The sequence below is a fragment of the Schistocerca americana genome, chromosome 2 (assembly GCF_021461395.2).
Source record: "Schistocerca americana isolate TAMUIC-IGC-003095 chromosome 2, iqSchAmer2.1, whole genome shotgun sequence".
Taxonomy (NCBI): Eukaryota; Metazoa; Arthropoda; class Insecta; order Orthoptera; family Acrididae; genus Schistocerca; species Schistocerca americana.
In genome coordinates this window covers 505,941,493-505,958,525 of record NC_060120.1, presented here as the reverse complement: position 1 = coordinate 505,958,525, position 17,033 = coordinate 505,941,493, and the positions used below count along the sequence as shown (strand labels likewise).

Sequence of the window (17,033 nt, the reverse complement as noted above, 5' to 3'; positions counted from 1 at the left end):
CGTAGATATAGATGTAGGTGTAGATCTAATATCAAATAGTAAAAATAATATATAAATTTGTGGCAGTGGTTGCAGCGTCAGTTGCTAACAGCAGATTTGAATATTGGAATACATACCGATGCAAAATGATTTGCAGTTCAGACCGTCTTCAGTACTATGACCGTTCAGCAAATGACGAGTCCTGGCAAGTATGTAAGTTTTTAAGAGTCATTCAACAGGCAAACCCACAAAATGGCGTTACTGCATGAATATCTGATCTTAAGCAACAGGCTTCTGGAGATCTAGAGAGTAGATGCTTGCATTTAATTGCAACGGCGTAATAGTTTGTGACAGCGCCCGCGTGGGGCTGTGGTGTCGTAACTGGCGGCGCGCGTATTTGGAAGTGTTGCCGATCGGTTTGTGGTCCACACCCCAACAACGAGCGGCAGACCAGCAGAGAGGATTGGCGGCAAGCGCAGGAGGCTGCCTTCTATCAGGAGGGTATTGGAAAACTGGTACAATGCTACGCAATTGTCTAAGTCGAAGCGGCGACTGTGTAGGGAAGTAGCTCGAAGATGTAGCTAACTGTTGCAAATTATAAATTTTTTGTTTTTCACTGTAATTGGACCGTACTTTCGGAAAAATCATTGTGTACATATATTTTATACACGGCGGTGGCTAATGTGGTGTCGGGTCTCCTTTTTCCCGCCTTTTGTTCGACTGACATTTACACAACAAGTCGTTGGACGTCCCCTGCAGAAATATTGAGCCACGCTGCCTCTATAGCCGTCCTTTGTTGTGAAAGTGCTGCGGTGCAGGATTTTGCGCACGAACTGGCTTCTCGATTACGTCCCATAAATGTTCGATAGGTTGCCAAATCATTTGCTCGAATTGTCCAGAATGTTCTTCAAACCAATCATCAACAGTCGTGGCCTGGTGACATGGTGCATTGTTGACCGTAAAAATTCAAAAATGTTCAAATGTATGTGAAATCTTCTGCGACATAACTGCTAAGGTCATCAGTCCCTAAGCTTACACACTACTTAACCTAAACCTAAACTTAAACATGTGCATCCTTTGTTCCTTGACAGTGCAACAATATACGTCTTTCGAGGTTAATTACCAAGAAGGTAATTGTCATGTTAGGGTTCCCGGTTTCGTACAAACATTGTCGTCATTTATGGTTCAGTTGGCTCTGAGCACTATGCGACTTAACTTGTGAGGTCATCAGTCGCCTAGAACTTAGAATTAATTAAACCTAACTAACCTAAGGACATCACACACATCCATGCCCGCGGCAGGATTCGAACCTGCGACCGTAGCGGTCGCCCGGTTCCAGACTGTAGCACCTAGAACCGCACGGCCACTCCGGCTGGCCATCTTTTATGTTCCAGTTGAGAATTGATAACTGATACTGGTTCCAACGTCAATATTTGACGTGTCTTTCTGGTTAGTGATCGAGTCTCGAAAAGACAAAAAGCTTTGCTTGGTTACCAATGGCTTTACGCTCTGGGTTTGCATCTGATCTTTGTGTACAAGTAACTGTTGATGAGTAATGTGAACAATGATACTACTTGTTATTCGGTTATAATGTTGAGATTTCCGTAGAGTGCTTGCCGCCGTTAAGCACGTTTTCTTTTAATTGCTTAGTATTACATAAAGTTGATGCGAAACCACTCCCCGTCGAACGTTGAATGACGTTCAGCAAGTGTTAGGTAAACCTTTTGGTCAGCAAAGAACTTGTTTCCAATTGCCATACAACTTTGTAAATCCATACATTGTGTCAAATATTTAATTGTGCCTAAGGATTACTGAACGATTTATGCGACAAAATTAGTTGTCCCATAACGTTTGAAATGTCACTTATTGTAATTAAATTTTGTTTACAAACGTTAAGGACTGTCTGATCTCTTCTGTGCTATCGTGGTGTTACTTTACATTTGGACGGACTGTCATTAAGACCGGTGGTCTCTAGTAGTGTCTAGCGGTGCCCATTGTGTATCTTACAATGACTGTACTGTGGAGGGTTGCGACGATGTGCAACACAGGTATGTTATGTTGGTTGCATACATTCAGGTGCAGCCTACACGTTGGAATTCAAGCGTGACCGACTATTTTTGCTGTCGAGTGTACATGTTACATGTATTGCAACAATAATGAAAATCATGTACTTTTTTCGTACTTACTCTGGTGATTTCGTTTGAAACCACTGCGGCTGCAGGGGTAGTATTAGAAGCTAATGTTGTTGTTAATTTCAGTTTCGCAAAATGTGTTCTCGCAAATTAAAGGATGAGGAAGTTCTGGCATGTCTTTTAGAAGAAATTTCTTCTGATGTGGACTCTGAGATTGACAGTATCAGTGGTAATGGAAGTGATATTCTGGCTGAAGACAGTGATCTTGATTCACAAGTGCCAAGACCAGTGATAGCTAATGTTGTTTCTGAAAGTGAAAGAATAATAGTTCTGCAAATTACAGTGATTACAGTTTCTGTTCTGAAAATAACGTTCCACTAATTAGGTCTTTGAATTTTACATGGGCAAGGGATGACAGTACGACGCAAATGGCTGGTTCAAATGGCTCTGAGCACTATGGGACTTAACATCTATGGTCATCAGTCCCCTAGAACTTAGAACTACTTAAACCAAACTAACCTAAGGACATCACACAACACCCAGTCATCACGAGGCAGAGAAAATCCCTGACCCCGCCGGGAATCGAACCCGGGAACCCGGGTGCGGGAAGCGAGAACGCTACCGCACGACCACGAGCTGCGGACTACGATACATTCTTCGACTTTTTAGAGGAAATTCGTGTCAAAGTAATACTGAAAACTGAAGGTCAAAGTATGCTGCTAGTTGATTTCTTTTTATATCTATTTGGGGACAATATGCTGGAACACATAGTATTCCAGACTAATCTTTATGCTATTCAGAATGGTAAGAATTACAGATCTCTAGAAAAAGATGAACTCAAGGTGTTTTTGGCTATAAATATTCTAATGGGTATCAAACAACCTTGCGCATATCGTGATTGCTGGTCATCACACAACGGACTCAGAGATGAGTACATTTCTTAACTTATGTCACTGAAAAGATTGAGCTGGAATTTATCTCATATACATGTAAATGACAATGTCCTTATGCCACAAAAAGGGAATAAATGTTACGACAAATTGTATAAAATTGGACCACTAATAAATCAATTACTGACAAGGTTCAAAGAATGTTATGCTCCAACTAAGGAGCAATCTGTTGACGAATGCATGGAACAGTATATGCCTCAAAATTCCATCAAGAGAGGGTACAAAATATGGGTCAAAGCTGACAAAATGGGATGTATCTGCGATTTTGAGGTATATACTGGGAAATCAGATGGTGCAGTGGAGATATGTGTGGGAGAGAGGATTGTAAGAGATTTGTGTAAAGCCTTAGAAGGCAAAGAATATCACATATATTTTGTCAATTTTTTTACTAGTGCTCCACTTTTGCAGACACTAAAACTTGATGGTATCCTAGCCTGTGGTTCCATTAGAGCTCATAGAAAAGGACTTCCCTCTTCTGAAACGGGACAACGAGCTGCGGAGAGGAGAAAGTGACTGGTCAGTTCGTTCTGATGGGATTGCATGCATGAAATGGAAAGATAAACGTATTGTCACGTTAGTGTCAACAATTGACTCACCTGTAACTTTGAAAGAAGTCGCTCGGCCACCAACGGCCGGCACAACTAAAGGAATATCGGCGGCTTGTTGTAGCTGGCCATGCAGGATCCCGTGTTTTCAAAGACAGTCCTGGTCGCCAAAGCACATCATCTGAACCATGCGCCAAAAGGTGTAAAACTGTTGTTCCAGTGGAAAAACGCACAACAGAATCAAAACATCTGCCAGTACATGGCACATCGAGGCGATGTGTACACTGCAGCACAAAAAGTAATCCACATAGAAGCAGATGGACGTGTTCTTCCTGCCAAGATGCTTTGTGTTTGTCAGTAGAAAAGAACTGTTTTGTGCTCTATCAAGGAAAGTAATGAAGCTTAAGGTGGTGGTCTCATTTGAAGCCACCGCATTTATTGTGCAGTGGTTTCATTTGAAACCGCTCTGTACCTGCCTTTTTTCACATTTTTTCATAATATTGTATGAGTTATATCCTAATAAAACAAAAAAACTTTAAAAAATGGTTTTAGTTATTTTGCGTCTGAAAGGGTTAGGCGGAGAGCAAGGGATCGACATGCATACCATTCAGTTTCAATGTCAGCGGTAACCTTCGAGGAACTGATATCTCACTGATAACGGGAGTGGTGTCCCGCTATCTCACCCACACCGGGCGCGGCAGGCTGACCACCGGGTCAGACGGCTGACAGACATGGCACGAGTAGGAGGCGCAGTGACGGTGACCATCCCGCAGGGCACGCTCAGGGGCCGCAAGGCCAAGACGCCCTCTGGCCGGCCCTACAGCGCATTCCAGGCCATCCCGTACGCGCTGCCGCCCGTCGGTCCTCTCAGGTTCAAGGTGAGCACACGTAACAACTACTTTTACTATAACGAAGTAGTCTGATCAAGCTAATCCAAGCTGCATTTCACTTGTGAGTCATCGGTCCTCAGGATTCATGCGGCCTACCATTACTTTTTCTCCCTTGCCAAAATCTTCTGAGAAAGCACTTATACCCAACATCCTGAGTCATTTGTGGAATACATTCATATTTCGGTCTTCTACAATCTTTTCCCTCTACATCTCCCCTTAGTACTCTATTTGATGTTTAAACATATTCTACCCTATTGTCCCTCCTGGTCGACGTTTATCAAATATCACTTTCTTCGTCTTTTCCCCTGACAACCGTCTCATATAATGTCCACCTTTTTTTCAACTCCTCCTACAACGCATCTCAAACACTTAGATACTTCTTAAATTTCCTCGCAGCCAGTGCTTCACTTATCAAAACCTCTGTCGGTTTTCGGAACGCTTGCGGACGAAGGTTGCTACGATACAACTCTCAACGCTCGTTTACCGTGTACAATCCTCTTTATCCATGCACAACTGCTGCAACCTACATCCTTTCGAAACTGCATACTGTGTTTGAAATAATTATTCCCTCTACGGTTTTTACGGACCGCACTCTCCGCCATTACCAAATTGACAATCCCTTCACGCTGCGGCATGTGTGATATCAGCCGATACTTCTTTTTAATCAAGTTGTGACACAAATTTATTTTCTCCCCAAACCAATTTAGCTCCTATTCGTTAGTCGTCTTATCTGTCCAACTAATCCGCCGCAGCAGGTGAGTAGTCTCTGCGGCTGTCTGCTCAGTCAACGATCCAGATTCGATTCCCGATGTTGTCAGTGATTTTCCTTGCTGGGATGGCTGGGTCGGCGTGTACTCAGCCTCCTGAGGCCAACTTAGGAGCTCATTAAGAGATCCTACAACGATCGGGAGAACTGTGAGCTGTCCACCTACATACCGTTTCCAATGACGCCTTTGGCAGAGGATGACACGGTGGTCGGTGATGCCCAATTCGCCGTCTAGCACATTACCTACCAATATAACCTTGACCATAGTTTTGTAGCACCACGTTTCAAAAGCTTTAGTTTATTTATAGTGTAGGCTGATTATCAACCAAGTTTCACTTTTCTACAAGGCTGCTCTTCAGTTCTTATGTTCAGAAACTTTCCAACACTTTAATTTGTATTCTTTGTACCAAATTTGCCTTTTTCGTAATCATTTTTCTTACTATTGTCAGTCTGTATCTTGTATAACTTCTACTGAGCCTATTTTCAGTTATCTTTCTGTCCTACTGTCATAACATCTACTTTTTACAGTGTTCAGTTTCCTTATCTAATACCCTCATGATTTGATTTAATTCTGGTACATTACTTTATCCTTGTTTTACTGATGTTCGTCTCGTTACCTCTTTTCAAGATACCGCCCAATCCGTTCGACCGATCTTTCAGAGCCTAGTAGACTGACAGAATTACAAAGCCAGTGACAAACTTCTAAGTTTTAATTTAGTGACCCAGCACTTTTATTCCCCTCCAAAATTTCTTGTTGGTTACCTATATTATCTGCAAAGTATCCAGACTGAATAACATTAGAGACAGGCTAAAGCTCTATCTCTCTCTCCCTTTTCAACCATAGCTTCACTTTCATATCACTCCAACTGTAGTCTGCATTCCGTGCAAGTTGTGTGATAACCTTTCACTTCTTATATTTCATCCTTGCTGCCACCTAGCCAACATCGTCAGAAACGTTCCCTAAATTTACGTCTACCGTAAACGTAAGTTTTGCCTCCTCCAATCCGTGTTCTACGACCAGTCGTATCGTACAAAGTTTGACGAGAGCAGTGTTTTATCATAGCAGTGTTTGATCATTACGAAGAAAGAATTCCAACGCAAAGGCGACTAGTTGCAGCCGGAATAGAGGACTTATTTCTCAAAAATTTCGTGCAAGACGAACAGACGTTGTGAAATATCTCTTTCCTCTCAACCTCCTACTTTTCGTCTCTGCTTTACATTCACCAACTCAATAGCAAACTGATAAACATTAGATCATTGTCCACTACGACAATGAGAACATTTTTGATGAGGAAACAAATTTTTGAAAAGCGATTTTCCCACGTCTTTCCTCCTTCTAATACTTCTCGTTACAACAGAAAAGATGGAGTTTCGACAAACAGTGAACCACACAGCGACATGGTAAAAGGAAAAAAACGATAAAACAAGTTATAAATGGCTGTGAAACAATTAAAACAATCGTGAAAGGAATTCGCAGACATCAGCGCAGGGCATTTCGGTGGAGGTTGCCGTAGATATGCATAGATGGAGAGGCTTACGCAGGAGGGACTAGCATGAGGATCTGCATTTAGCCACTCTTCGAAAACAAAACGACAAAGGATTAGAGAATGTGATTGTAGTCTCAGTGCAGCAGTTGACCTCTCTCAGTTTTCTGGCAGTGTCTCGATGTTAGTCAGGTCATACGAAGGAATGCCTCGTAGATTTCAGAGGTTTTGGATGTAGTTAGGAAGTTTATTTTTAATACAAGGTGCTTTTCCTATACCACCAGTAATGAACATCTGTCCTCCAAGTTGATACTCATACAGACAAAAGTAATGTCACTGTCTCACTGCGTGATCAGAGGAAAGCGCTGTTTTTGCCTCAGCCAGTTACTAGAAGGATATCACATATTTTGTTCTAACGCTGACGGTAGGTAAAAAAAACAATCGTATTCAAACGCAAGCTTGTTGAAACAGTCATTCTAGCTTTCTGTCATTAACACCACATCATCTGCAGGATGTTCTACCTTTAAGGTTAAGTGTTCGTTATGTTGTAACAGATGATGTTTCTGACTGCTTCGATGATTTTTTTCTGATATCAATTAAAACATATGTGAAGCAAGTTCATCAACATTGTTGAAGGAAATTAACAGTCTCTTAGCGTTATTTCAGAAGTGTACTCTGCGGCACAACACAGGCTAAAGGGATCCCAGAAGACTGTCGTCAGGCACGTCTCAACGGAATGTACCTGCCGATCGAATGTAATTTAATTCCTCTCGTTATTAGATTTATAGAGATAATACTATCTCCTGCTACGAACCTGTCAAGTATTCTTGCGATATGATATCAATTCACATGTTAGATAACTCCGAAATCTGCGAAGTAGTTTCTTCAAGTTTCCTCGTCACAGTATATCGATATTTTCCACCTCACGTTTATAACTTTGTTAATCGTTTCATTTCTAAAAAGGCTTTATTTTTTGTGGTCGATTAGACGTCAAGTAAAGGATCCAATAAGTAATAAACTGTTTTCAGCTACTGGTTGGGTAATAAGAAGGGCGTTGATAGCACTTAAAGTATCAAACGCTCAGAGAACTAAAACATCAAAAAGTGGTACTAAGAAGGTCACAGTGCAAAATTTCGTAAATATCGAGCACAATAAATTTTTGTCATTATCTCAGAAGGAATGTACTATGTAAGCCCACTCTCTACTTCTACATCTATATAGATACTCTACAAGCTACCTTACGGTGTGTAGCGGAGGGTAACCCTTAACACTACTTGTCATTTCCTTTCTTGTTCCATTCGCAAATAGAGTGAGGGAAAAATAAGTGTCTATATGCCTCCAAATAAGCCCTAATATCTAGTACGTTATCGTCGTGGTCCTTACACGCGTTGCATGTTGGTGGCAGCAAAATCGCTCGGCAATTCGCTTCAGATGCCGATTCTCCAAATTCTCTCAACAGCTTTTCTCTAAACGAACGTTGCCTTCCCTCCAGGGATTACCATTTGAGTTCCCGAAGCATCTCTGTAACACTTACGTGTCCTTCGAATCTACAGGTAACAAATCTAGCACCCCTCCTCTGCTCTGATGTCTTTCTTCAATCTGACCTGGTATGGATCCCAAACACTCGACTTATATGCAGTCTCCTTCACCGGCAAATCACTCGTTGCTATTATTCAAGAAGTCTTCGAGACAGATATATGTGAACTTCTCGTATACCCTCGTACCTTCATTGACAGCCTCCAATTGAGTAACGTGCCAAATGCTTTACGGAGATCTAGAAACATTGTTCGCAGTACTTTTTTGAGTCATCAGTCTTCTGACTGATTTGATGCCTATAGTTTTTGCTCCCTACAAACCCGTCTAGTGCCCTCTCCTTGTTAGCGTTTTCCACATATTCCTTCCCTCTAAAATTATGTGCAGAACCTCCTCATTCCTTACCATATCGGTCCACCTAATTTTCATCATTCGTCTGTAGCACTACATCTCAAATGTGTCGATTATCTTCTAGTTTTCCGACAGTCTGTATTTCACATCCATACAATGCTGTGCTCCAAACATACATTCTCAGAAACTTTATCCTCAAATTATGACCTATGTTTGATACTAGTAGATTGCTCTTCGCCAGAATTGAACTTTTTGCCAGTGCTACTCTGTTTTTGGTGTCCTCCTTGCTCCGTCTGTCATTGGTTATTTTGCTGCCTAGGTAGCAGAATTCCTTAACTTCATTTGGTTCGTGACGATCAATCCTGATGTCAAGTTTCTCGCTGTTATCATTTCTGCTACTTCTCATTACTTTTGTCTCTCTTTGATTTACTTTAAATCCATAATCTGTACTCAATAGGCTGTCCATTCCATTCAGCAGATCATGTAATTCTTCACTTTCACTGAGGATAGCGATGTCTTCAGCGAATCGTATCATTTATACCCTTTGGCCTAGAATTTTATTTCCACTCCTGAATCTTTCGTTTATTTCCCTCATTGCTTCTTGATGTACAGATCGAACAGTAGGGGCGAAAGACTACATACCATTTTAATCCTAGTATTTCGTTCTTGGTCGACCACCATCATTATTTGCTCTTCGTTCTTGCACTTATTGTGTGTTCGCCCTCTCTCCCTATAACTTACCAATATTTTTCTCAGAATTTCGAACATCTTGTTCCGTTTTACACTGTTTTTCTAGGTCGACATATCCTATGAACGTTCCTTGATTTTTCTTTAGTCTTGTGTCCACTATCAACCAAAACGTCAGAATTGCCTCTTGGGGTCATTATTTTTCCTAAAACCAAACGGATAGTCATCTAACACACCCTCAATCATGTTTCCCATTCCTCGGTATATTATTCTTATCATTAACGTCGATGCATGAGCAGTTAAGCTGATTGTGCACTATTCTGGCACTTTCAGCTCTTGCAGTCTTCGGAATTCCGTGGATGATATTTTTCCTAAAGTCGCACGATATGTTACCAGACTTATACAATCTACACACCAACATGAATAGTTGTTTTGTTGTCCCTTCCACTAAAGATTTTAGAAATTCTGATGGAACGTTATCAAACCCTTCTGCCTTATTTGATCTTAGGTCCTCCAAAGCTCCTTTAAATCCTGATTCTAATATCTGGACAAAGTTCAAAACCATCATACAATATGTGTTAGATGAGTATGTGCCAAGAAAGATAGTAAGAGATGGAAAAGAGCCACCGTGGTACAACAACCGAGTTAGAAAACTGCTGCGGAAGCAAAGGGAACTTCACAACAAACATAAACATAGCCAAAGCCTTGCAGATAAACAAAAATTACGCCAAACGAAATGTAGTGTGAGGAGGGCTATGTGAGAGGCGTTCAATGAATTCGAAAGTAAAGTTCTATGTACTGACTTGGCAGAAAATCCCAAGAAATTTTGGTCTTATGTCAAAGAGGTAGGTGGATCAAAACAAAATGTCCAGTCACTCTCTGACCAAAATTTTACTGAAACAGAGGATGACAGACTAAAGGCCGAAATACTAAATGCCTTTTTCCAAAGCAGTTTCACAGAGGAAGACTGCACTGTAGTTCCTTCTCTAGATTGTCGCACAGATGGAAATGGAAATGGAAATGTCGTGTGGCTAGGGCCTCCCGTCGGGTAGACCGTCCGATGACAAAATGGTAGATATCGAAATAGACGACAGGGGGATAGAGAAACAATTAAAATCGCTCAAAAGAAGAAAGGCCGCTGGACCTGATGAGATACCAGTTCGATTTTACACAGAGTACGCGAAGGAACTTTCCCCCTTCTTGCAGCGGTGTACCGTAGGTCTCTGGAAGAGCGTATCGTTCCAAAGGATTGGAAAAGGGTACAGGTCATCCCCGTTCTCAAGAAGGGATGTCGAACAGATGTGCAGAACTATAGACCTATATCTCTAACGTCTATCAGTTGTAGAATTTTGGAACACGTATTATGTTTGAGTATAATGACTTTTCTGGAGACTAGAAATCTACTCTGTAGGAATCAGCATGGGTTTCGAAATAGACGGACGTGTGAAACCCAGCTCGCGCTATTCGTCCAAGAGACTCAGAGGGCCATAGACACGGGTTCACAGGTAGATGCCGTGTTTCTTGACTTCCGCAAGGCGTTCGATTCAGTTCCCCACAGTCGTTTATTGAACAAATTAAGAGCATATGGGCTATCAGACCAATTGTGTGATTGGATTGAAGAGCTCCTAGATAACAGAACGCAACATGTCATTCTCAATGGAGAGAAGTCTTCCGAAACAAGTGTGATTTCAGGTGTGCCGCAGGGGAGTGTCATAGGACCGTCGCTATTCACAATATACATAAATGACCTTGTGGATGACATCGGAAGTTCACTGAGTCTTTTTGCAGATGATGCTGAGGTGTACCGAGGGGTTGTAACAATGGAAAATTGTACTGAAATGCAGGAGGATCTGCAGCGAATTGACGCTTGGTGCATGGAATGGCAGTTGATTCTCAATGTAGACAAGTGTAATGTGCTGCGAATACATAGAAAGATATATCCCTTATCATTTAGCTACAAAATAGCAGGTCAACAACAGGAAGCAGTTAATTCCATAAATTATCTGGGGTACGCATTAGGAGTGATTTAAAATGGAATAATCATATAAAGTTGATCATCGGTAAAGCAGATGCCAGACTGAGATTCATTGGAAGAATCCTAAGGACATACAATACAAAAACAAAGGAATCTGGTTACAGTACGCTTGTTCGTCCACTGCTTGATCTGGTACGGATCCCACACTCAGCAGTGTGGGATCCGTACCAGATAGGGTTGACAGAGAAGATCCAACGGAGAGCAGCGCGCTTCGTTACAGGATCATTTAGTAATCGCGAAAGCGTTACGGAGATGATAGATAAACTCCAGTGGAAGACTCTGCAGGAGAGACGCTCAGTATCTCGGTATGGGCTTTTGTTAAAGTTTCGAGAACATACCTTCACCGAGGAGTCAAGCAGTATATTGCTCCCTCCTACGTATATCTCGCGAAGAGACCATGAGGATAAAATCAGGGAGATTAGAGCCCACACAGAGGCATACCGACAATCCTTTCCACGAACAATACGAGAGTGGAATAGAAGGGAGAACCGATAGAGGTACTCAAGGTACCCTCCGCCACACACCGTCAGGTGGCTTGCGGAGTATGGATGTAGATGTAGATGTAAATGTAGAAATCGACTCCTGTTTTTCTCTTCTGTCATCATACGAACTTTGGCCTCATAGAGGCCTTCAACCTACTCATTTCACCTATCCGCTCTCTCCTCAGCACATAACAATGGAATTCTGATTACACTCTTAATGTTGCCACCCTTGCTTGTAACCCCACCGAAGGTTGTTTTCACTTTCCTACACTCTGAGTCTTTGTTTCCGACTATCGTTTCTTTTTCGATTTCTTCACGTTTTTCATGCAGCCGTTTCGTCTAGTGGACGAGCGGTTCTAGACGCTTCAGTCCGGAACCGCGTGACTGCTACGGTCGCAGGTTCGAAACCTGCCTCAGGCACGGATGTGTGTGATGTCCTTAGCTTAGTTAGGTTTAAGTAGTTCTAGGGGACTGATGACCTCAGATGTTATGTTCCACAGTGCTCAGAGCCATTTGAACCATTTTTCGTCTTAGATCCTCTGCACCTCCTGTTTATTTCATTCCTCACCGACTTCTATTTCTGTATTCCTAAATTTCCCTGGACTGTTTTTTTCTTCCTTCTTCCATCGATCAGTGAAGTATTTCTTCTGTTTCCCACGGTTTCCTTTCAGTTATCTTCTCTGTACGTATGCTTTTCTTTGCAAAGTCTGTGACTGCCCTTTTCGCAGATGTCCAGTGCTTTTCAACTGTACTGCCTACTGAACTATTCTTTGTACCTGTACCTGCAGTCTTCGAGAACTTCTGGAGATATCACCATTCCTTAGTACTTCCGTATCCACTTCCCTGCATATTGATTCTTCCTGACCAATCTCTTAAACTTAACCCTACTCTTCATCACTACTACATTGTGATCTGAGTCAATATCTGCTCCTGGGTACTCTTTACAATCCAGAATCTCATTTCAGAATGTCGGGCCGTGATGAAATCCAAACGAAATCTTCCCGTATCAGCCGATCATTTCCAAGAATATCTCCTCCTCTCATAATTCTTGAACAGAGTATTCGCTGTTTCTAACTGAAATGTATTATAGAATTCAATTAATCTTTCCCCTCTCTCATTCTTTATCCCAAGCCTATATTCTCTTGTAACCTTTTCTTCCACTCCTTCCCCTACAACTGCATTCCATTCCCCCATTACTATTAAATTTTCCTCCCTTTGTGTATTGTGTTACCCTTCCAAGATCCTCATGTACGTCCTCTATCTCTTAATCTCCCACTTGTGACGTCGGCACGTTTACCTGGCTTATCGTCGTCGGTGTTAGTTTGATGTCGATTCTCATAAGAATAACCCTATCACTGACCTGTTCACAGTATATTCACAACGAATCCTACTCCCGTTATACCATTTTATGCTGCTATTGATATTACCCTGTACTCATCTGACCAGAAATTCTCGTTCCATTTCCATATCACTTCACTGACGTCTACTGCCTCTAGATTGAGCCTTTGCATTTCCCTTTTCAGATTTTCTAGCTTCCGTATCACATTCAAGCTTCTGACATTCCGCGCCCCGACTAGTAGAACATTATCCCTTTGGTGGTTATTCGATCTTTTTTCATCGTCACCTCCCCACTGGCATTCCTCTCCCGGAAATCCGAAGGGATGTGAGATGTTCCGGAATCTTTTACGAATGGGGAGATAATCATGACTATCTTTCAATTACAGCCACATGTATTGTGGACAGACTTTACGTGTGATTAATGCAGTAGTTACCATTGTGTTTCCATCGTCATGCCATTGACCATTGCTGATTCTTCTGCCTTCAGGGGCGCTTCCTTACCCCAAGGGCAAGAGAGTGGCCTGAACCTCTGTCCACTCCTCCGCCCTCTTTGACAAGGTCGTTGGCCGAATGAGGGTGACTTCGTATGCCACAAGTCTTTGGCCGCCATTGCTGATTATTAGTCAAAACTTAAACAGTGGCGTATTTCGAACCCGGCACCGAGGACTTTTTGATTAGGAATCAATGACACCACCCCTAGACCACGAGTATATTCAGTAGTATATCATATGAGAAAGGGGAAGTTAAGTTTGGCACGAGCGATGCTTTCTAAAACCACGCTGATTCGTAGATATAAGCTTTTCAGTCCTATGAATGTATATTAAATTCGAACTGAGAATATGTTCAAGCATTCTGCACCCAAGTTATGTACTCTTTCTCTTAGTTGAGATAATAATCGTGACAATTTCCGTGTATCCTCTCATATTAGTACTAGGATTATTGGAGTTCTGGCCAGATAACAACCCTGACGACAAGATGTGGCTCTACGGTCGCAAAGGTGGGTCGTCCAGTGTTGTGCTGACTTAATAATAGCCCAAGATGTTTATGACAGGTTCTGACAGGCAAGCACCGATTACACATACTAAGTCCAGTATACATTATTCTAATAAATAATCACTAAAGCAATTTAAATAAAACAAAACGAGTGGAATAAATATGCTAAATAATATAGTCAACCCAGTGGTGAAGTTAGGCTGAATACGGGATACTGTATTTTTATTAAAAGTGCAAAATAAAATTATGGTCTTAGATAAATTATCAAATGCGTATGGATTTCCACGTCAAATAAAAGAATTAAAAACGTAGCTAATTGTAGTTAAGATTACGTGAAAAGAGAGAAAATATACAATTTGGTCATAATTAACCGAGCATCAGTTAGAGGACGTTGATATTGGGCGAATCTATCCTTCGCCCTTATTACGCCATGAACTATGATCGGACACTTTCAGTATGGATGAACGTCCGTGGATGAATGACAGCTCATTCTTCCTCAAGTATCGAAACCAGAGGAGGTTGTGATGTTGGACGCTGGGGTCAGGAGTGGAAGCGACGGTCCAACTGTTCCCAAAGTATTCCATTGGGTTCAGGTTGCCCAACCAGTCCATTTCAGGAATGTTATTTTCCACAAATCAGCTCATCACAGATGCTGCTTTATGACAGGGTGCGTTGTCATGCTCATACAATCAATCATTTGGTACGAACTCTTTCTCTGTCGTACACTGTACAGAATGCTGAAAATATTTTCCTTTCGGATGTAGTACTTTCTTAAGCTGAATAATGGGATAACATCCTAACTACTAAAAGCGTGCCCGTATTGTAACACTGCTTCGTCCATACTTCACTGTTGGAGCTACACAACATAGCAAGTGACATTCTACAGGCATTCGTCGAACCCAAACTCTTCCATCGGTTTGCCACAGGGTATACCGTGATTCATCACTCCAAATATTTCGTTTCTAGTCACGCACTGTCCGGTGATGTTACTCTTTACCCCACAACAAGGATTGATCTGCAGTGAGTAGTGAAATGTGTATCTCATGAGGAGCTGTCCTCCATTGTATCCCATTACTTTTAACTCACAATGCACGGTAGTTATTACTGTGACAACTGGACCCCTGGTAACACTTTGGAGCTGGCATGTTATTCTTGCCGCTGATTTCATGCAATGTTTTACAAGCAATGCTCGTTGGTCTCAATCCGTCAGTACATGCGATCTGCCTAGTCTTGATTCAGCCTTGACTGTTCCTTCGGGTTTCCACTTCGGTATCGCATAATCAACAGTCGATTTGTGTTTCATTAGTGTGGTTGAAATGACCTAGGATGGATTTGCTATCAATGTGACATACGGATAGTACAAGCTTGAGGTGACGGAGTTCTTCTGACAGAGTTATTCAACTGTTACTCTTTCTGTATTGAAAACACAGTACTCAGCGCTACTCCTCATATTGGCTAGTCTATTTCTCGTGACAACTTGTGGTCACTTTCGCATTACCTAGAGGTATACGGATGCTTTTGATAGACTGTGCATTTCACAGATTCCACATTTAAACATCCAACTCGATAATGAAACGAGATTTGAAGTCTCAGCTATATGTGACAGTTAAACCTAAGTCAGTGATGCTGTTCCTTCGGGTTTCCACTTCCGCGACAGCTAAAGTTCATTATGAAATATACTAACTCCCCCGCCATGTTAATGTTCTCCAGCTGCGAAAACATGCGTAACTCGAAAACACTGTGATGTTTAAAATGCCCCAAGTGCTTCTAAAATCCAGTTATCAGTTAAATTCAAAGTACTGAAATGGCGCGGCTGCGCTGTCACCCAGAAAACTAAGATGAATTCCTTACTCAACGCTGCTCAAATTCACCACCACCTCGCCACAGGAGCTACTGCCAGTACTGACTGCCAAAAAGCGACTGACTAAGAAGTGTCACAAGATGTCGTAGTGTCACTGGTTTAGCATGTGCGAAACTAGAGCACACTAGTCACGTCACCATTCGCTTCAAGAGTATCGTCATAATCACCATAAGCAAAGGAACATTGATCTTCTTGCAAAAAACATCTGAAATGAGCACCACCCAATTATGGCCGCTTTCCGACTTCACAAAATAATGTAGGATACGTGTTACTGCAAAAGTTAGTAGAAAGTCACTATGGACGCGTCATGCATAAATTCCGAAATAATGAAATACTAGCTGATTTGCTTTCGTTAAGTTTGTCGTATCGAAACAATGTGGTCTTTTATGTGGTGCCCTTGGTTTAATTAAGACTCACTAAATTCGAATTACAGCTGCTTTAACTAGTAGCCTGTTTCAAAGGCAAAGATGTAGCATAGCTCGTGCTGTCGTCATGACATGGAATTGTGTGGTACATTGAGCGCTGGTCAAATTATTCGAGTTGTGTTTGTCAAAATCGTTGGTCCTCTGGATCAAGTCAAATTTCGAAAAAACTATGTTAGATATCTTCACTTAAAACTTACGGGCTGATAGGCCATGGTCGATGTATAAACCTCTCCCCTGACGTTTCTTCTCCGACTGCGAGAGACGTCCTCCGAGGTAAAGCGGCAAGTTGCAGAGAAAGCACCATACCATGGCTTGCACGTTCACCGGATCTGACGTCCCCGAATTTCTTTCCGTGGGGAAAGTTGAACGATATTTTCTATCGTGATCTTCCGACAACGCCTGACAACATGCGTCAGCGCATTGTCAATGCATGTGCGAAATTACAGAAGGTCAACTACTCGCTGTTGAGAGAATTGTCGTTACCTGTATTGCCAAATTCAATGAGGTTGACGGACATCATTTTGAGCATTTATTGCATTAACGTGGTATTTACAGGTAATAACGTTGTAACAGCATGCGTTC

The 17,033-nt window shown here is 41.9% G+C and overlaps 1 protein-coding gene across 1 annotated transcript in view; it reads left to right on the top strand.

Annotated features, from left to right (window-relative positions):
• The first annotated feature begins 4,312 nt into the window (after positions 1–4,312).
• The window catches only part of LOC124595086 (juvenile hormone esterase-like), a 66,325-nt gene continuing 53,604 nt past the window's right edge, over positions 4,313–17,033 (top strand). Inside the window, exon 1 of the mRNA XM_047133676.1 lies at positions 4,313–4,484. Within this exon, the coding sequence (XP_046989632.1) occupies positions 4,338–4,484 (147 nt within the window). The 5' untranslated portion in view covers positions 4,313–4,337. The remainder of the gene's footprint in view (positions 4,485–17,033) is intronic.